A 21741-nucleotide genomic window follows, 5' to 3' on the forward strand; every position below is an offset into this window, starting at 1 on the left:
AATTACAATGATATAAAGCTCCTAACGCTGACACTTGAACTTTAAGTGTATTGGTTGCCAACCCTAGTTGTAAGCCTGCTTGTAGAAACTCTAAAATAGCACCCACAGGAGCCTCCTCCAACAAAGGTGGTCCTAAAAACTCTAGAAACCTCTTCCATGTCCTACCATAAATTCTCGATGTAATCAGCTTCCTACTTCTCAACAGGGTGGAGACTAGCCCTGGCGAGAATCCCTGTCGGCTTAGTAATGCCCTCTCAAATTCCAGGCTGCCAGATGGAAGCCCTTCACTTGAGAGTGGCATACTGGTCCCTGGGTAAGCAGGTCCGGAACCTCTGGTAGAATCCATGGATCGGTTACCGACATTTGTCTTAGGAGAGAAAACCATGGTCTTTTCGGCCAAAATAGAGCTATCAGAATCACTCTCGCCTGCTCCATTCTGATCTTCCTTACTACTACCGGAATTAATGCTATCGGTGGAAACACGTAAGCGAGGCTGAATTCCCACGGTATTTGAAGGGCATCTACTGCAACCGGGTTCCCCCTCGGGTATAACGACCACAACCTCTCCACTTTCCTGTTGTGAAGAGTGGCAAATAAGTCTATTACCGGTTTGCCCCAGGCCTGCACTATCTGTTGGAATACCCTGGGACTCAGCGACCATTCTCCCTGTTTTAGCTTTTTGCGACTTAAGTAGTCTGCTTTCGTGTTTTCGACCCCCTTTATGTGCAGAGCTGTGAGGGACAGTAGGTGAGATTCTGCTAACTGAAGAAGAACAGATGTTGCCCCCATAAGTGAAAGGGACCTTGTTCCCCCCTGATGGTTGATATAGGCTACTACTGCGTAATTGTCGGACATAACTCTGGTATGACGACCCTGAAGGATAGGAAGGAAATGTCTTACTGCCCGTTCTACAGCCCATAACTCTTTTACATTGGATGTCTGATGTGTTTCTGTATGGGACCAGGATCCCTGTATCGAAAGGGTCCCTAGATGTGCACCCCATCCTGTACCACTCGCGTCCGTTGTGATCACGTCTTGTATCGGAGTTAGCCACTGAACCCCTGAGCTCAAGTGATCCCTTACTGACCACCAGATTAGGGAATCTCTGACGCCTACTGAAAGGTGAACTTTTCCCTCCAAACGCCCTTCTAACAATCTTTGTGTTGACATGACCTCCCACTGTAATTGCCTCAGGTGAAACTGTGCCCATTTTACAGCGTGAATACAGGATGTTAGTGACACTAGCAGAGACATCGCCTTCCTCCGTGTTATTACAGGCTGATGTATCGCCAATTCCACAAGACTTTGTATTTTGGATACCTTGCTCTCCGGCAGGAGACAGAGTTGGCGCGTGGAGTCCAGAACCAACCCCAGGAAGGACTGAACTTTCTCTGGTGTTAATCTCGACTTGGCGACATTTATTTTCCAACCTAACACTGCTAGGGTCGTAGTCACCTCTTCTAATTTGTGCAAGACAGTGATCCACTGATCTGCCTATTACAAGGAAGTCGTCTAGGTACGGAACAATGACTATGTCCCGGGAATGGAGGAAGGACATGACCTCTGACATTAATTTTGTAAATATTCTTGGCGCTATCGATAGACCAAAAGGAAGGGCAGCATACTGGTAGTGTTTGAGTTGCCCTTGGACAAACACTGCTACCCTCAGAAATTTTTGATAGTGCCGATGAATTGGGACATGGTAGTAAGCGTCTTTTAAGTCTATAGCTGCCATGAAGCAGTCCGGGAACAGCATCTTTATTGCTGTGTTTACCGACTCCATCTTGAAGGAGTAATTTATTACTGACCGATTGAGTTTTCTTAAGTTGACAATAGTCCTTAGCGAGCCATCTGGTTTTCGTATCAAAAAGAGAGGGGAATAAAAACCTTTTCCCTCCTCTTCCCTTGGAACTTCTACTAGGACCCGTTTTAGAACTAGCCCCAATACCTCTGTTTCCAGAGCTAGCTGTTCCTCCGGAAGTTTTCTGTGTGGTGTCAACACAAAAGTCTGTCGAGGTGGATGAATAAATTCTATTTTTAGTCCGTCGCTGACGACACTTAACGCCCAATGACTGGGGGAAATACTTATCCAGGCGTGAAGAAAGGAAGAGAGCCTTCCCCCACTTCTGGCTTGGCGTCAATGGGAGGGCTTTTTTGCCGATGTGGAGGGTCCCTTAAACATGTACCCAGATCCTTTTCTATCTCTATAGTCCCAGTTCCTTCTATCTCCCGGAGGGCGACCTCTATTAAATTTTCCTCTCCGAAAATAAGGCCTTCTGATATCCACCGGAAAGCGAGGAAAACCTTTTTTCTTGTCGCCTGCTTTTTCTAAAATGTCCTCCAGCTTCTGACCAAAGAGGAATTTGCCGTCGCACGGAATGGAACAAAGTCTATTTTTTGAGGGTAAGTCCCCTGGGCACCCCTTTAACCACAAGGCACGTCTTGCTGCGTTAGACAATCCCGCTGCCCTAGCTGCTAGTCTTACAGAGTCTGCTGAGGAATCTGCTATGAAAGCTGCCGCTCCTTGTGTCATTGCCATATTGGCTAGGACCTCTTCTCTCGGCACTTTAGATTTCAATTGATCCTCAATTTGTTGCAGCCAGACAATAAGGGAGCGGGTAACACATGTTCCAGCTATTGCCGGTTTTAGACCTCCTGCGGCTGCCTCCCAGGTATGTTTCAAAAAAGCATCCGCTTTTTTGTCTAAAGGGTCTCTTAGGACGCCCGAATCCTCTAAGGGTAGGGATGACTTTTTAGATGACATAGCCACCGCACTATCAATCTTAGGGACTTTATTCCATACTTCTGAATCCTTTTCCTCAAAAGGATACCATCTCTTAGAAGCTGAGGGAAGGCTATCAGACTTCTCAGGCTTCTTCCACTCTTTTTCTATAAGGGCTTTTACTTTAGAATTACCTGGGAAATTACGCTTCCTTTTCTCCTCCAAACCACCAAACATAACGTCCTCTACTAATCTGGACGCTTTCTCATCCTTAAGGCCCATTGTAGCCCTAACTGATTTCACCAGTTTATCGGTGTTCTCAGTTAGAAAGCATGGTCGACCCCCAACATCGCTATCTGAAGAGGAGCCAGAGGACAAAGAAGAGGATGAAAAGGGAGACAGAGGTTCCTCTTGATATTCCTCGCCAGACTGAGAGGCACCAGAATCCAAAACAGTCTCTAGGCTTTTGCTACTTTTCTTTTTAAGGACTGATTTTAAAGACCCTTTAACCTCTGCCCTAATCATGGCCCTGAGGCTAGAGGCAAAGCCAGGGGATTCAGCCTGAATAGTCTTTTGAATACAGTCCGCACAGAGGCTTTTCTGCCATTGGACCGCTAGCGGGACTTTACAGAGGGCACATTCTTTGTTCTTTGACTTGGCACTAGCCTTCCTCGGCGCCTGACAAGTAAGCAGAGAAATGTAGCCCGTTACCACCAATGTGACATTCACGAAGATCACTCACCACCCGCTGACACTCAAGGGTACCGGATTTTGAGGCCGATCTGGAGTACGGACAACGTCCCTCCTAGAAGCGGAGGAGTCCTGCGACTCTCGATCCGGACGACTGCCGCTTCTCCTCTTAGTATGACATAGCACCTGGTAAGATCTCTTGCTGCTGCTGCAGCAATGGCTGTTGTGGGTGCTGCTCCATATAATCCTCCATAGTGGAGCTCTGTAGATGTGAGCACTTCCACTGTGGACTCACCACCTTTTGAAGGGTGATCCACTCTGCTCACCGCCTCATCCGGTTCAGAAATTGCTCCTCCCCCGCCTCTGCGCCCACCAGGAGACCGCCAGAAGATCCCTGTGACCCTGCCAGCGTTTGTCTATTGGGCGCCGCCATCTTGGATCTGGCGCGTAGCACTGACGTCACGCGGGCACGCCCATTCCCAGCATGCCCTGCGCGCAATGCCTGCCATGCACCCGGAAGCTAGGCCCAGGGCCGAAGGCAGCAGCAGAGGGGGCAGAGCGGCGTGGCAGCCGCAGAAGAGCCACAGGACTCCGGACTGCGCTGACCCGACGCCCGCACGTGCGTGAAGGCCCCAGGACCTGCAAACGGCGCTTCCACAGGCTGAAGGCCGGCATACAGGTTCTCTCCCTGTTCTTCCAGTGCCGGGACAGGAGTGGGTGAGTCTTCAAAACCGCCGTGATTCCAGAACTAGGGCTCCCATCAGGACAGGAAACCCAACTGAAGCGAGGGAGAGGTACCGCCCTTTTATTTCAGTAGGTTTCCTGTCCTGACTGGGCGCATCCCCTCTCTCAGGTGTGCTGTCATGGGAGACGGGAAAAAAAGGGGTATTCCGATATGAAACTGTAGAGTTTAGAAATCTGGCAGATATCCCCTAAAAGAACAACGTCTATTTGTGCAGCTGTCAGCAGGACAAAGGCTGCACATGGGCAGATATGTTCGTTTATTTGTATAAGAGGTCCAAAAATTGCAAAGAATGCATGAGGGGTAATTTTTGGACCTCCGATACAAATTATTGAACATAGTTGCACGTGCAAGGCCAATTCTCCATCCTGGACACCACACAGCAAGGTCCTGTTCTTGAGAGGCAGGTCCTACCATTTATGGCATTTTGTGGATATACAATAAATGTCCCACATGGGACAACCCCTTTAAGGCTACGGGAAGTATTACCCTGGTATGGTGATATGATGTGAAGCAAGGAAGTCTCTATTATGTCAGACAAGTAGGGAGGGGAAGCTTACATAGAAGAAGCTTCTGGGACTACACGAAAGACTGAAATCAGGCTACCTGTACAGTTTTCAGAATTAAAATATAATAGTAGGTTTCATTAACTAACATTGGCAAACCTTAAAGGACTTATTGAGTCAACCAACAACCCCTTTAATTTTATTCTATATCATTAACAGTTTTATTATTCTGTGTTTTTAGACACAAAAATCTAATTTTTCTGCCCCGACAAAGAATTATATATAATAGAATTCCGTCAGCGTGAAAACTTTTGGGCTATGCTGCAAGCTCCTCAGCGCCCTCTAGTAGTGGCTCCTGATACACAGAATTTAATCATTTTGCAGAGAATTTGGTGTGAAAACCAAGAAGGTTGTAAGAATCTTTTCTTTGTACGCAGACCAATTATGCTCTGCACGCAAGTGTCCAGGCATGGTGTCCAGATTCAGAAAAAGAAGAATAATTGTAGAGAAATTAACTCAAGTAAGAGGAACAACAACATTGTAACGATCCAAGCAGAGATGAAGGATTCCATCAGTGACCTGTGAAGCAGGAGCTGTGTCCACGTAGCTGCAGACAATACAGCGTAGTTAACCCTTACCTGCACTGGCGGTCAGCGTGGTTTTCTGCTCAATGCGAAACCTCATTTCCCTTACAGCGTCCTCTGCTGACGTTCCAAAGACAATCACATTTTCCTGATCTTTCTTCTGACACTCTGTGTCTTGTCTGGCAGTGTCGTGGCAATGGTCTGGCACAAACGTAGGACTGTCTTCAAAAAGAATTGGTGACGTGCAAACTTTTTCTTCTCGCTGACACTCGGCCTTAGCACTCTCCACACCTAGACAAGGAGAACATGACGAGGTGAATAGGATAACGATTCCAGCGCCATTTTAGTCTAGAAATTATTATTATTTTTTTTAATCCTGGTTATCTGATGCTCCCCTATCCCCCAACTGATGGATATAGGCAGATAGTGTTCAGTCAGTGGTGTGAGAGCTGCAGCACACACATAGTGAGGACCTACAGTGAGGGAAATAAGTATTTGATACATTGCCGATTTTGCACGTTTTCTCACCTACAAAGAATGGAGAGGTCTGTAATTTTTATAAGTACACTTCACCTGTGAGAGACAGAATGTAAAAATAAAATCCAGAAAATCACATTGTATGATTTTTCCATAATTAAATTGTATTTTATTGCGTTAAATAAGTGATCACCTACCAAACGCCAAACTCTCCACCCTGGCTAAGACCAACGAGCTGTCTAAGGACACCAGGGACAAAATTGTAGACCTGCACAAGGCTGGGATGGGCTACAGGTCAATAGGCAAGTAGATTTGTGAGAAGGCAACAACTGTTGGCACAGTTATTAGAAAATGGAGAAACACAAGATGACTGTCAATTTTCCTCGGCCTGGGGCTCCATGCAAGATCTCATCTCGTGGGGTAAGGATGATTCTGAGAAAAGTTAGGAAACAGCCCATAACTACACAGGAGGACCTGGTCAATGACCTGAAGAGAGCTGGGACCACAGTTTCAAACATTACCGTTAGTTACACACTACGCCGTCATGGATTCAAATCCTGCAGGGCACGCAAGGCCTTCCTGCTCACACCAGCACATGTCCAGGCCCATTTGAAGTTCACCAATGACGATCTGGATAATCAGAGGAGGCGCAGGAGAAGGTCATGTGGTCAGATGAAACCAAAATAGGACTTTTTGGCGTCAACTCCACTCGCAGTGTTAGGAGAAAGGAGAATGAGTAGTACAACCCCAAGAATACTGTCCCAACCGTGAAGCATGGTGGGGAAAACATCATACTTTGAGGGTACTTTTCTACAAAGGGGAGAGGACAACAGCACCATATTGAAGGGAGGATGGATGCGGACATGTATTGCAAGATTTTGGCCAACAACCTCCTTCCCTCAGTAAGAGCATTTCAAATGAGTCGTGGCTGGGCCTTCCAGAATGACATTGACCCGAAACACAAAGCCAGGGCAACTAAGGAATGGCTCCATAAGAAGCATTTCAAGGACCTGGAGTGGCTTAGCCAGTCTCCAGACCTGAACCCAATAGAAATTCTTTGAATGGAGCTGAAATTCAATGTTGAAAGCTCTGGAGAAGATCTGTATGGAGGAGTGGGCCAAAATCCCTGCTGCAGTGTGTGCAAACTTGGTCAAGAACTACAGGAAACGTCTGACCTCAGTATTTGGCACGGAAACCTTTTGTTGGCAATTACAAAGTTCTGTTTTCCTATTGTATCAAATAGTTATTTCATGCAATAAAATGCAAATTAATTATGTAACAATCATACAATGTGATTTTCTGGTTTTTATTTTTTAGATTCTGTCTCTCACAGTTGAAGTGTATCTACGATACAAATTACAGACGTCTCCATTCTTTGTGGGTGGGAAAACTTGCAAATTCGGTAGTGTATCAAATACTTGTTTTCCCCACTGTAGTCTATGAAACTGCCCACAATGTCCTGCTCACAAAAGCCCCCAATATACATTAAATGGAACCTGACTGCTACCCCAGCCCCCTGAACAGGCATCACCGCTGACATTTTACCCATGGACACAACTTTCTATTTCCTTGGGAACATGCAATGAAGTTGGCTGGACGCCGGATACATTGGCATCCTGCCAGGAAAATGGCAAGGACATTGTATTCGGAACGCAGTGAAGAGTGGTGGTAACATTGCTTCTGAACAAGTGGGAGGGATTAGTCCAGGAAAATCAATGCCCCATGACTAATCACCATCAGATTTACATAGATCAAGCGCAGGTGTAAAGTTAAAGGAATTGTCCACTATTCAGACAACCTCTTGTTCAGACAACCTATGCTTCCCCCTAGGAAAATAATTACCCCTATACTCACCACTTTGCGCCCAATCAGCGGCCCCTTCACTCTCCCTGCCTTTGGACACATCCAGAGGATGTGAGCTGCGGCTGTTCAACAACCACAGGATGTCAGTTACATCCGACGCAACTTAAAAGGGATGGTCCGAAACTAATAATAATTTTCATCCTAAATAACTATTTATTGTAACACTAACAGCTTTTCTAATGTGCTTTATTTAAAAAGTTCCTCACTTTCTAATATAATGGCTTTCTACTTTTCAACTTTTTTTTACCCATTTCTGTTTTGATGATTATTTGTTTGAGAGCCCCAGTGCTTGCTGGGATACTCAAACAAGATGTCATCAGGGGGCACGGTCTGCGGTCACTGTCAAAGCCTCTGTCCCGCACCGTGAAATAAATAGTGATCAGTAATAATCGGTTTCAGGGGCTGGGTTAGTCCCACCTGCACTGAGCATGCTCCAGTTGTCATTTCCAGCGTATGCTCAGTCAGACCTGGTCACTGTGCAATATTCTTCTCAGTGCACAGTGACAGTGCGCTCCCTCGCCTGCTGCAATTAGAAGTGACTAGCCGGCAAGAGAGCGCACTGTCAGTGCACATTGTAAGGAGAAAACGGTGAGAGCAGAGACCAGCTACGTACCCGATGTGTGATGTCACTTTTGTGGGCGAGTCTGGTTCCTGCTTACCGCCTTCTTGTTGTCAGTCAGTCATTGCCGGGGCGAGCTTACAGCTGTGGCTCTCATTGCTGTAAGGGGTGACTGTAGCTGCTTCAGGCACGCCTGCATGACTGAAAGCAGGAGGCTCCTAAGAGAAATAAAGTTCATTTTCTCCTGGGTTCCGCACAGTCAGTACAGCAGACGGGCACCTTCTTGAGGCTATTAACATGCAGCCCAATTGTAATTCTGCAGATAAATAACTATCTGAACTGACAGTTTCCTCTCTTTAAATTTGCATAATGTTGTTCTGGCCGCACAGCAGCTTGGATTCTGTAATGTGACATACATCTCATGTAATCACAAATGGACGAACATATTCCACATTCACTTCATAGCAAGTGGGCCTGTGTGCTGTCAAATGCCAGGGCTGAATTTAATTCCCAGTCCGGCCCTGGTCCACAGCCAATTGGTGAGAATCACCGATTTACAGAAAGACATTAATTGACACTGCACTATTTGATGGCCACAAAACAACACATTATAATTTGCGATCTGTAAGATAACAGAAAGCCACGAAAATACAATTAGTACAAGACACATGTAAAATAATCACGTTCCAAAATAAGAAAAATAAAACTATCCAATCAATCTGGAAGTGGAGAGCATCACTAGATGTATTTCTAAGGCTTTATACCTGCTGGAGAGTTTACATCGTCATGGTTTGCAGTTCTAGCAACAAATCTTCTCCGTTCCTCAGGCCACGTCAGACGTTCTTCTAAATGGTCGGTGATATCCAGATAGGCTTCATCAAGGCTCAAGGGTAAAAAGTTGGGATCATACACAGAAAATATTTCTCGAACCTTAAAAAAAAAATAAAAAAATAAAAAAATAATATATATAGTATCTTTTTTGCATCTTTTTTAAAACTAAGACCCCAACTCATCATAGTTTTTGTGTCTATTTTTGCTCTAGTTTTGTGTGTTTTTCACCTTTTTTTTGTTGTTGCACCCAACTCATTATTCTATTTGCTCGCCTGGGTTTTGTTTCTCGCTTTGTTGTCTGGAGTCTAGCAATTTCAGATGTGACTGTTTAAGAAGTTGTAAAATTTGGTGCAATTTTCTCTCCAGTCGCCCTGGTGTTTTGTTTAGTATTGTCCAATTTTGGCACAATTTTTGGCACCAAGTCAGGAAGAAAGCCCATTTTATACTTTGTGTCAAATTTGTGATTTGTATGTGCCAATTTGATGAATTTGATGCCCAAAACGGTAACAAATCAGCGCTGGCGTCATTGTCCCCGCCTTCAGACAAATTAAACATGAAAAGGAAGTGAGATCAGCTGCAGCCCGGACTTCCTCTTCATGTGCAATTTATCTGAAAGCGCGGACAGTGACGCCAGCGCTGATTGGGCGCCGGATACCACATGTCATACAACCGCATGAGAGTCCCGGGACCATGAATGCCGACACAGCATGAACTGTGCCAGCACAAGAGGAAACTATAGACTTCTTTTCACTTTATTGGGGCCAACAGTAGGGGAATGAGAAGTGGTTGTCGTAGTACTGGACAACTCCTTTAACTATATTTTGATTAGGTTTCCTGTAATTAGTGGACAATGATAAGATGGGCATTAATAGCGTATAGCCTGTGCATAGGCAGAAAACAGTGTTGGAGGGCAGACAAATGGAGCTCATTGATATGGAGGACTACAATGCTGCAGGTTTCGGCCTCTCAGTAATAATCTCCTGCTGATAAAACAGTGATTTTTATCAAAATCATAGCAAGCAGCCCAGTAAATGACACCGCTGGAATCAGGGTCTGTGCCACTACATCATGCAACACTCAGATAAAGCAGCAAAAATATTGTGATGGTGGTCTCTGTAAAATTAACAGCAGAGCTCTCAAAATTGTGACTCCCCAGCTGTTGCAGAACTACAGCTCCCAGCATAGTGGGTATTGCGGTCCAATGTATCTGAATTGACACTTGTTACAAACTACTACTCTAGAGCATCATCAGTCGTCTTCGCCTTTTTGCCACTGTGAAAACAGTACATTCTGCACATTTTCTTTTTTTAAAGGAGAACAGTATTTTAAATATCAGAAAATAGAGGGAAAAAAGCAGGAAAATGCTTCACAGGGTGTGCAGTGCTCATCAATATGAAAGAATAAAATGGAAAAACATCGCTCTCTCCCTGTTGTGAGTTCAGTCCCAAATTCCAAGACATACTCCAAAAACAAACATAACCTAGGGTGTGTGTGCTCAGTTTAAAGCCTTATTTTGTATGCTATAAAAATACAAGATGGCCAGCACCTCTTAGCAAAATGAATAACAAATATTCAGGTGTCGGCTGATGTGGCTGTAATAGTATAGCATGCAAACAAGAAAATTCAGAGCTAAAAAAGTTGGTGAACATTGAAGCGAATCTGTCAGTAAGAACAATCTCTTCAAACTGCTTATAAGGGCATGCAGATCTTTGAAATGCAAATACATCAACACCTTTATGTATTACTAGATGGTGGCCCGATTCTAACGCATCGGGTATTCTAGAATATGTATGTCCACGTAGTATATTGCACAGCCACGTAGTATATTGCCCAGTGACGTAGCATACAGCACAGAGCCACGTAGTATATTGCCCAGTTACATTGTATATTGCCCAGCCACGTAGTATATTGCCCAGTTACATTGTATATTGCCCAGCCACGTAGTATATTGCCCAGTTACATTGTATATTGCCCAGTGACGTAGTATATTGCCCAGTTACATTGTATATTGCCCAGCCACGTAGTATATTGCCCAGCCACGTAGTATATTGCCCAGTTACATTGTATATTGCCCAGTGACGTAGTATATTGCCCAGCCACGTAGTATATTGCCCAGTGACGTAGTATATTGCCCAGTGACGTAGCATACAGCACAGAGCCACGTAGTATATTGCCCAGTTACATTGTATATTGCCCAGCCACGTAGTATATTGCCCAGTTACATTGTATATTGCCCAGTGACGTAGTATATTGCCCAGCCACGTAGTATATTGCCCAGCCACGTAGTATATTGCCCAGCCACGTAGTATATTGCCCAGCCACGTAGTATATTGCCCAGCCACGTAGTATATTGCACAGCCCATGTAGTATATTGCCCAGCCACGTAGTATATTGCCCAGCCACGTAGTATATTGCCCAGCCACGTAGTATATTGCCCAGCCACGTAGTATATTGCCCAGCCACGTAGTATATTGCACAGCCCATGTAGTATATTGCCCAGCCACGTATGACACAGGTTAAAAAAAAAACATATACTCACCTTCCGCAGGCGCGTTGTAGCTCTGTCGCCTGTCTGGGATGCAGGCGGCAGCTTCCGGTCCCAGGGTGTGATAACGTCGCTGTCACATGACCGTGTAGCGGTCACATGACCGTGACGTCACGGCAGGTCCTTTCCGCGCAGGCCTTGTGATGACGTCGCGGTCACATGACCAAGACGTCACGGCAGGTCCTTCTGCCAGACCATCCTTGCCACCGGAACGTGCCGCTTGCATCGCGAGGAGCGGGAAAAGCGGCGTAGGTGAGTATATAATCTTTTTTTTTTATTATTATTATTTTTAACATTAGATGTTTTTACTATTGACGCTGCATAGGCTGCGTCAATAGTAAAAAACTTGGTCACACAGGGTTAATAGCAGTGGTAACGGAGTGAGTTACCCGCGGCATAACGCAGTCCGTTACCGCCGGCATTAACCCTGTGTAAGCGGTGACCGGAGGGGTGTATGCAGGCGCCGGGCAGTGAGTGCGGGGAGTAAGGAGCGGCCATTATCTTCCGGTCTGTGCGCGTCGCTGATTGGTCGTGGCAATGGTTGTGGGCGTTTTGCCACGACCAATCAGCAACTTGGATTCCATGACAGACAGAGGCCGCGACCAATGAATATCCGTGACAGACAGAAGGACAGACAGACAGAAAGACGGAAGTGACCCTTAGACAATTATATAGTAGATATCTGTTGCTGCACTCCTAAGTAATTTTAATTAATACGTAAACTGTTGTTCCATGTGTTCTGGGAGTGATAGAGTACTTAAGGAGCCTCTGCCTCCCCATCTGCAGCTTATTTATCCTCAGGACTAAGGCTACGTTCACATTTGCGGTCAGCGCCGCAGCGTCGGGCGCCGCAGCGTCGCCGCATGCGTCATGCGCCCCTATATTTAACATGGGGGCGCATGGACATGCGTTGTGCTGCGTTTTGCGCCGCATGGCCGCAAGCGTTGGACGCAAGAAACGCTTCAAGTTGCATTTTTTTTGCGTCCAACTTTCGGCCAAAAAGGACGCATGCGGCGCAAAACGCAGCGTTTTAGCGTGCGTTTTGCCGCGTTTTTGTTTGCGTTGTGCGCTGCGGCGCCGACGCTGCGGCGCACAACGCAAATGTGAACGTAGCCTTAGTGTTTCATCTGCATTTTAATTAAAACAGCAATTTCTCAGAAATGCAGCAACAGATAAAAGACGTTGATGGATCTACATTTAAAAGACCTGAATGCCCCTATATGCGGTTTGGGTGAAAGGTTAATGTTACTGACAGATTCCCTTTTAAAATGTTGAGCTTAAAAAAACAAAAACAAATCTAGGAATTCTGTATTTCAAAATTCATATACTTATTGTTCACAATTACCTAAGTGCATGCAGAATGCAGCGGAGTTCATTTATCTTTAAAGTTCCAATTTAGTCAGAAATCCTTAAAGAGGTCTAGTAATGAGTTAAGAAGTTATAAGTTTTCCTATTACGGTAATCTGAGCCAAATGTTTTTTTCTCCCATTCTGGTACATACCTCTTTACTTACTGCCCGATACTTGTCAAAGTTTAGTGGAACAATATGTAAAGCTGGACACAACTTCTTTGCAATGAATCCTGGCATAGCTGCCCGTACACCAAATCTTCTTGCCAAATAGTTTGATGTGGACTTCATAGAAAAAAAAAATGAAAAGGCATAAATGAATGCGTTTGTTAAGATCAGGGGGCAATATATAGTTTCTATATATATATATGTATGTATTATATATATATATTCATATTCTGTGGTTACTTTGAGTGCCAGCTCCCGCCTGCAAACACAACAACACAATTTAAAGAAAACCATGAATATGATTTATGTATAGAGAACCAATGACTAACAATAGTGCTAGAGATTTCACCTCTACCCACCAGCATGCTCATGGATCCCACAGCCATGGGTTTGTCCTTCAGTTCAGGATTATCTCGCATTTCCACTGCTGCGTAAAATGCATCCATGTCAACATGTACAATGACACGACTCAGGTCACGACTCCGCTCAAGTTCCAAAGCCAGTTTGTCCACCTATGTAAAATGGTCATTGAAGAAAATTGCTGAACAGGTGTACACACTTCTCTTATAAATCTTCCATAAAAATGAGACATTGCTAATGAAAATAATGGTTGCTGTATGTCTCAGGTAAAATAGTGTCTAAGTGCTGATGATTCTGCAGTAACTAATCACCAATATATCTAATTCAGATAGTATTTCCTTACATTTGTTCCTTTCGATCTGGAAAATCATGGCATACCTCTGTTCAGTTAAGTCATTTACTCTCATGGGAACGGCACCATTACCCCCGGTGACCCTCCCAATCTCCAAAAGTGCCCATATGATGAAACTGCCTGGACTGTACCACTGAAGTTCTCCACAACGTAGGACACAAAAACGGACTTCTATCACAGTTACTGATTATGTTTACACAGCTCCTGTTGCAGTGTCATAATGACTTTATACTAAAGATATATTGCCTCATTTAGAAAGAATATATAGGAAAGGATAATCAGTGTTATCTAGGAAGCCAGAGATGGCAGTGGCTCTGGTGCGATGTTGCTCTGAGGCATTATAGAATTTTTAGCAGAGCCTAAAAGAATAAAATGCAGGTTGAAATCTGGAGATTAAGATGGAGTTTGAATAGAAGCAAAGTGAAGGCTGGACAGCAGGAAACAAGCACACCATAAGTAAAAGAGGTACATAATGTGATAGACAATTAGTTGCCTGCATGGATGAGAACAAAAATTCACTGACCTGCTTTTTTAAAGGGGTTGGGGACAGGTTTATTTTAATTAAATATATGCATTTGAAGCACAGAAGAAAAAAAAAATTTTGCAGTTGGGATTCACTGCATATTTTACATTTTTTTGCTTTTAGAAGCCTCCTCCACAAGAAAAACTCCTACATAGGAAACCCGCTTTTCTAGTGGATGAGGCTGCTGGACGGGTCTGGTCGCGTGTTCCTCCATCGGTGGACACTGTATGGACAGAATTGTTTTCCAGCATGCGAGGAAAGCTGCACTCACAAGAGAAAGTGGCCGACCTCTTTGCCTGTGAGCCGGTCAGTGAGCTCGTTCTGAAGGCCTAACAAAAGAGTCTGTGACCGTCTTATTTTAGCTCCTCTTAGAAGATGTATGGACACAGACCATAGTTGAATGTACAGAAAAACAGAGCTCGTAAAAGCAAAAATAATGCAAAACGTGTAATGAATCCCAATTTCGAAAATTATGTTTCACACAAAAAAATTTTTATACAAAGTAAAAAAAAAAAAAAAAGTACTCAAAAGGTGACCAACGCCTTTATACGAACACTGTGCCCAGGTCCTTCATGAATGCTGGACAAATAAAGTATCAAAAGATGAACATAAAAATGTATAATTCTACATTTTTTTTTACACTCCGTACACAGTTGGAGACAATTTGTGGAAAGCTGCGTGTTTGTTTTTGAGACCTTCTTCACGCTGGTATTAATGATTGAGTGCATTCCGGCTTTGTCTTATGATTTTCAAAACTCATAAAACTCTTGATCCCGGCATGACCAGAACCTATGACTGGCTTACAACACACTCGTCTGACGAACAATAGGACATTATTTAATAGCTGCCGGTCAAGCACTGTGAAACCTTGACCTTCAAGATTTTCAGCAAACCAGGAAAAAAAAAAGAAACACAGGATAAATTGAGGTTTGAAACAAAGTACAATCCGGTCCTTGTGTTATCAAGTGTGAAAGGCAAACGTGTAAAGAGGACTTTGTCGCTTTCAAGATAAAAGTTGTGAAACTAAAACGTTATTAAAAAGGTAAAAAAAAATAATCAGTAACATGGATTTAGAAGAAGTACATAATGGAAATGTGGTAAACTTTCCAGTATAATTCTGGCAATTGCAAAATTTATATATGATATATATTTATTTTTTAATTTATGCTTTGGGGAACAGAAATTTATTTATTTTTTTATCTACAGGAAGGGGTGCGGCAACCAAAAAGTGATGATTCTTAATTTTTTTGGTGGGGTGAGGCGAGGGGTTTCCACTTTAGGGCACTTAACTTTTGGGTTAAATTTAATATTTTTGATAAATCAGACTTTTACAGACATGGCAATACTAGATGTTTTTTTTAAATAGTTTCAATATCTGTAATTTAGGATAGATGAAAGAAGGGGGAAGATTCAAACTTTTATATTTGTTTGATTTTTTTAATGTTATTTTTAATTATTATTATTTTCTATTTTTACTTTTTAGTTCCCCTAGGGGACTTGAATCTGTGATCACTTGATCATTTGTACTATATGCTGTAATACTTCAGCATTGCAATATAAGATACAAATAATGATCTCCTGTGAAGCCACCAAGATGGTGGCAACAGAGGCCTTCAAATTTTAAAGACATTTTTGTCCTTGTCACAATATTCTGAAGGGAAAGGGATTGGAACTTAAAAATTCATTTTTGCCCAGAAGACCTGGAGAATATAAAAAAAAGGCACAAAAGCATAAATTCACAGCACTGTACCATCTCCGGTGGTGACATAGGCAATGAAGAACTTGATGGGGAACATGAATGGTCATTGATGGGTTCAGGCAGTGAATCTTATCAGGATCAGTAGGGGTCCAAGTGGTGGGACCCCCACCCCTAGTGTTCTGCAAGTTACCACCTATCCTGTGCACAATGACAAACCCCTTTATGTGAAGTTCCAACAACTGGGCCATCGGAGTCAAAACATGAAGTAAAAAAAAGCAAGATGGCAAGTGACCAAAGCATGAATAGTACAAAATGGTGCACTATTCTTGGAAACAAACGTTACAGGATCTTCTAAGGTTTTATTCACACACCCGTATTTCTGATCAGTATTTGTATGCCAAAACCAGGAGTATCTCCACAATACAGATCAGGTGTCAAGGTTTCAAGTTTAAGTTTCACCCCTGGTTTTGGCATACACTGATGCAAAATACTGACGTGTGAAGATACCCTATGGCTGGGTTCCCCAACTCTGGTCCTCAAGAGCCACCGACAGATCATGTTTTCAGGATTTCCTTAATATTGCACAGGTGATGGAACTATCACCCGGCCAATACAAAGGGGATCCTGAAAACATGCTCTGGTGGAGGCTCTTGAGGACCAGAGTTGGGGCAACACTGCTCTAAGGCAATGGACAGAGATTAATGGACACCTATTTAAGGACTTGTTCACATCAAAGTCTCATGCACATGATGCAGATTTTTTTTCTTGCAGATTTGAACAATTACAGAGTCTTTTTCCACATTTGCAGCATGTAAATTCTTTCAGTGTTTTTGTCGCATATTCAACCCATTCAAATAAATAGGGTAAAATGTAAGTAAAACGCATTAAAAAAATGCATGTAAAAACTAAAATTATTTTTCACAAGGTTTTTCCAGCCAACACTCTAGTTTTTGGTGCAGAAAATCAAAATCATCATCACTATGCAATGTGTGCACAGAAGGTGAAAGATCTGCCAGCACAGGGGTCAGAAAACAGAAACAAAAATAACTTAAAAATTAATTTTAAAACCTATGAATTGTTCACCAGGATGATGCAGAAGTTGGAGCATTACTGTACCTGCATTTGAGCTGTCTTTATTTGTGCACTGGTCAGCAGAGATTTTTGTTGCAGCATTTTCTCGATGCGCTGATTTACTTGTTGGTCTTTCTTTAGTTCATTGTCGTAAAATTTGGAACCCTGTAATACACAGATCAAGGCATCACTGTAAAAATAGGGTTCCTGTGTGTCTGCGTTTCTCCATAATGTGCTCCTTTTACACTGAAACTGGCGTGCTTCATCCTGGATTTTATTAAATTATGTTATCAGACTATTACATTCTCAAAACTTGTACAAAAATGAAAAAAAAACGGGACCATCCAATTGCAGATAACGTTATAATTTTATCAAAAATCTTAACCTCGATAATAACTTTTCAATACAGTGAATAAAGAATATTTACTAAATATAGCTACTGCTAACCGTGGCCATTTTTGTTTTGGGTGCTGAGACAAGTCTGAATGGCATGAAATCACAGGTAACTACTATATTTTTTGGACTATAAGACGCACGCAGGTTTGGACAATAAAAATTAAGAAACAAAATATTAATATTAAAACTACCCAGGTGATGTAAATGTAAAAATAGGGAGGGGGTAATGAGGGTTGTGCCAAAAAATAAAGTGCATAATCTACAAGATCTCATACTTTCCCAGTTGTGACATAAGGTCACTTTAGTTGTACACAAGTTCATAAAGAGCACAAGTGCATTTATTCTGGGAATCAACCATGTGCTTGATGCCTTACACGTGTAAGGTCTTTCATTTACAGTATGCCATGGATACTCCTTTTACTAAAGTGTACAGCTGGCTAAAGTGTGTGTGTTATGGTAATTATAACTGGGGAAGTGAGAGAGAGCAGACACTTCAACCTCCATTGAAGTAAGGACCTCCTGCAGTGACCAGGTAATAACAGGAGATCTGCCAGGATTCATTTATTCAGAGGCAGAGAAGTATATTTCCAAACCAAAGAGCTTCCTCCGATCAAGGCACAGCTCCCAGACCTTTTGGAGCCAGTGGTCAGTGATTAAGATTGGGGTTTGCATTGATCCAATATTTATGGGAGATATATTTCCGAAAACACAGAGATAGTACATCAATGCTGTATGATTTAAGGAGGTCTGGCCCTGTAGACCTTACTAGCTGCAGACTATAAGACGCATGTAAATTTTAACAAGATGTTTTACGGTTCTGGAGGCTGTCCTATCTGGGACATTTATGGCATATCGATAAGTACCTTAAAGGTTTAATACATTTTAGTCCCATCACTGTGACCTAAATCTATCATGAGAACGGTTCCTTTCACTTGTTTCTATGGACGCCTTAAAAATTATGAGAGCTCCAAAATAAATAAATGAAGAGAACTAAATATCTGCAGTCATTCCTGAAAGTACGAGCCCCAGTAGTAAAATAGATGTGGGTCACGGGATGGGACCTGCACGCACTGGGCATTTTTAGTATGCCATACATTTTTCAGATTGGACAACTCCTTAAAGATGCCCAAACTCATTACGTGTATACGTGGATTGGGGAGATATATATACTAGAATAGGAGATATTAGTACAGAATTGACCACATTGTTTGCTTAAAATTTTCCTCCTCTAGAACCTAGGTGAGTCTTATGATCCGATGCGTCTTATAGTCTGAAAAATAAGGTACTTCTGTGTGTGGCATTCATACTCGATACTAAATTAATTGAGAGGTTTATAACATTTAGTTTCAACTCTCTTTTACTTTGCAGGTCTATCCAACCTTTTATTTCCATCATTCCATGTCTCATCCATCTTAGTTTTGCAGTTTCAATGTTGATATACATACATACATACATACAAACATAAGCCATATGCTGGTGTATCTCCAGTAACTTGTGCACCCCAGAAAAAAAAAGTTAGGATTGTGGAAATAATGTATGTGACGACAGCAGCATTCAATTTTCATGAACTTGCAAAGACAGGAAATACTCCTTATTTTTTCAATTAATTTCTATTATTTTTGAAATACTGTAAAGTGGCAATTAAACATTAGCACAATTACTGGATATGGCAATGGCAAGGTGCAGTGAATTACAGCCTGATGCTACAAGGTGATGAACATTTGTGCTGTAGGATAATTCACCACGTACATCATGTACATTCATGGCCAAAAGTATTGACACCCCTGCAATTCTGTCAGATAATACTCAGTTTCTTCCTGAAAATGATTGCAATCACAAATTCTTTGGTATTATTATCTTCATTTAATTAGTCTTAAATGAAAAAACACAAAAGAGAATGAAGCAAAAAGCAAAACATTGATCATTTCACACAAAACTCCAAAAATGGGCCAGACAAAAGTATTGGCACCCTCAGCCTAATACTTTGTTGCACAACCTTTAGCCAAAATAACTGCGACCAACCGCTTCCGGTAACCATCAATGAGTTTCTTACACTGTTCTGCTGGAATTTTAGACCATTCTTCTTTGGCAAACTGCTCCAGGTCCCTGATATTTGAAGGGTGCCTTCTCCAAACTGCCATTTTTAGATCTCTTCACAGGTGTTCTATGGGATTCAGGTCTGGACTCATTGCTGGCCACCTTAGAAGTCTCCAGTGCTTTCTCTCAAACCATTTTCTAGTGCTTTTTGAAGTGTGTTTTGGGTCATTGTCCTGCTGGAAGACCCATGACCTCTGAGGGAGACCCAGCTTTCTCACACTGGGCCCTACATTATGCTGCAAAATTTGTTGGTAGTCTTCAGACTTCATAATGCCATGCACACGGTCAAGCAGTCCAGTGCCAGAGGCAGCAAAGCAACCCCAAAACATCAGGGAACCTCCGCAATGTTTGACTGTAGGGACCGTGTTCTTTTCTTTGAATGCCTCATTTTTTCTCCTGTAAACTCTATGTTGATGCCTTTGCCCAAAAAGCTCTACTTTTGTCTCATCTGACCAGAGAACATTCTCCCAAAACGTTTTAGGCTTTTTCAGGTAAGTTTTGGCAAACTCCAGCCTGGCTTTTTTATGTCTCGGGGTAAGAAGTGGGGTCTTCCTGGGTCTCCTAACATACAGTCCCTTTTCATTCAGACACCGACGGATAGTACGGGTTAACACTGTTGTACCCTCGGAGTGCAGGGCAGCTTGAACTTGTTTGGATGTTAGTTGAGGTTCTTTATCCAACATCCGCACAATCTTGCATTGAAATCTCTTGTCAATTTTTCTTTTCCGTCCACATCTAGAGAGGTTAGCCACAGTGCCATGGGCTTTAACCTTCTTGATGACACTGCGCACGGTAGACACAGGAACATTCAGGTCTTTGGAGATGGACTTGTAGCCTTGAGATTGCTCATGCTTCCTCACAATTTGGTTTCTCAAGTCCTCAGACAGTTCTTTGGTCTTCTTTCTTTTCTCCATGCTCAATGTGGTACACACAAGGACACAGGACAGAGGTTGAGTCAACTTTAAGCCATGTCAACTGCCTGCAAGTGTGATTTAGTTATTGACAACACCTGTTAGGTGCCACAGGTAAGTTACAGGTGCTGTTAATTACACAAATTAGAGAAGCATCACATGATTTTTCGAACAGTGCCAATACTTTTGTCCACCCCCTTTTTTATGTTTGGTGTGGAATTATATCCAATTTGGCTTTAGGACAATTCTTTTTGTGTTTTTTCATTTAAGACAAATTAAATGAAGATACTGTAATAATAGCAAAGAATTTGTGTTTGCAATCATTTTCAGGAAGAAACTGAGTATTATCTGACAGAATTGCAGGGGTGTGAATACTTTTGGCCATGACTGTATATTTACTCACTTTTGTGGCTTCCATTATGATTTTATTGATCTTCTCCTTATCCAAACCTTCCATTCCCGCCTTGTTGTCATTAAGACCCATTGTGAACTGAAAGCCCTCATTGCTCGGAGCAGTGTCTTTCTCTTCTTGGTGATCCATTTTCTGAATTTCAGATTGTGGGTCACCACCTGTGATGAAGACAGTTCTCAAACAATTATTAGCATGTTCTTCACACCAGGTTACTTTAAAATAATAGAAAATGAGTACAGGTGGAGACATTAACAAAACGTAAATCATATAGAGACAAATTATAAAAACAAAAAAAGTGACATTCATGTCATATTTTAAAACGCACCATTTCTGTAAAACATGGCCATAACCTGCCCCCTAAATGCCAAACAATGGAGACTCTTTGGACTCTATTGGTAAAAAAGATTATGTCACCTGAAGGGGCGGAGTTTCTAACATTAGAAAACAGATTCATACCAGAAAGCAATATGCTGGTAATTAGAATGAGATATGTACTGTTGGATTGGGCTGTATAGAGGGGCTGAGATGAGAGATGTACTGCAAGATGGCGATGTATATAGAGGTGCTAAAAGGTAGTATGTACTGCAGGATGGGGCTATGTATAGGAGGGCTGAGAAAAGAAATGTACAGCAGGATGGGGGTGAGAACAGTGATATACTGCAGGATTAGGCTGCATTTACAGGGGCTTAGAGGAGTGATATAATGCTTGATTGAGCGGAGAGGCGAGATATTCTGTTGGATCACACTATATATATATATATATATATATATATATATATATATATATATATAAAGAGTCTCTGGAGAGGTGTTGAGCTGTTTGTTGCCTACTGCTGACTGATCAGTGATGTGCAACTACAAATATTGCTCTATTGATGAACATGG

General features: G+C 42.5%; 1 protein-coding gene across 3 annotated transcripts in view; it reads right to left on the bottom strand.

The window, feature by feature from the left end:
* Positions 1 to 21741, bottom strand: part of POLK (DNA polymerase kappa) — a 113161-nt gene that overhangs the window by 57339 nt on the left and 34081 nt on the right. For all 3 annotated transcript variants that reach the window (XM_077287377.1, XM_077287383.1, XM_077287392.1), the window contains 6 exons: positions 20848 to 21014; positions 17086 to 17205; positions 13395 to 13547; positions 13021 to 13152; positions 8908 to 9073; positions 5299 to 5535 (listed from right to left, as the gene is read on the bottom strand). In XM_077287377.1, coding sequence (XP_077143492.1) covers positions 5299 to 5535; positions 8908 to 9073; positions 13021 to 13152; positions 13395 to 13547; positions 17086 to 17205; positions 20848 to 20985 — 946 coding nt within the window. In that variant the 5' untranslated portion in view covers positions 20986 to 21014. The remainder of the gene's footprint in view (positions 1 to 5298; positions 5536 to 8907; positions 9074 to 13020; positions 13153 to 13394; positions 13548 to 17085; positions 17206 to 20847; positions 21015 to 21741) is intronic.

This window comes from Ranitomeya variabilis, chromosome 1 (assembly GCF_051348905.1).
Source record: "Ranitomeya variabilis isolate aRanVar5 chromosome 1, aRanVar5.hap1, whole genome shotgun sequence".
Classification (NCBI taxonomy): Eukaryota; Metazoa; Chordata; class Amphibia; order Anura; family Dendrobatidae; genus Ranitomeya; species Ranitomeya variabilis.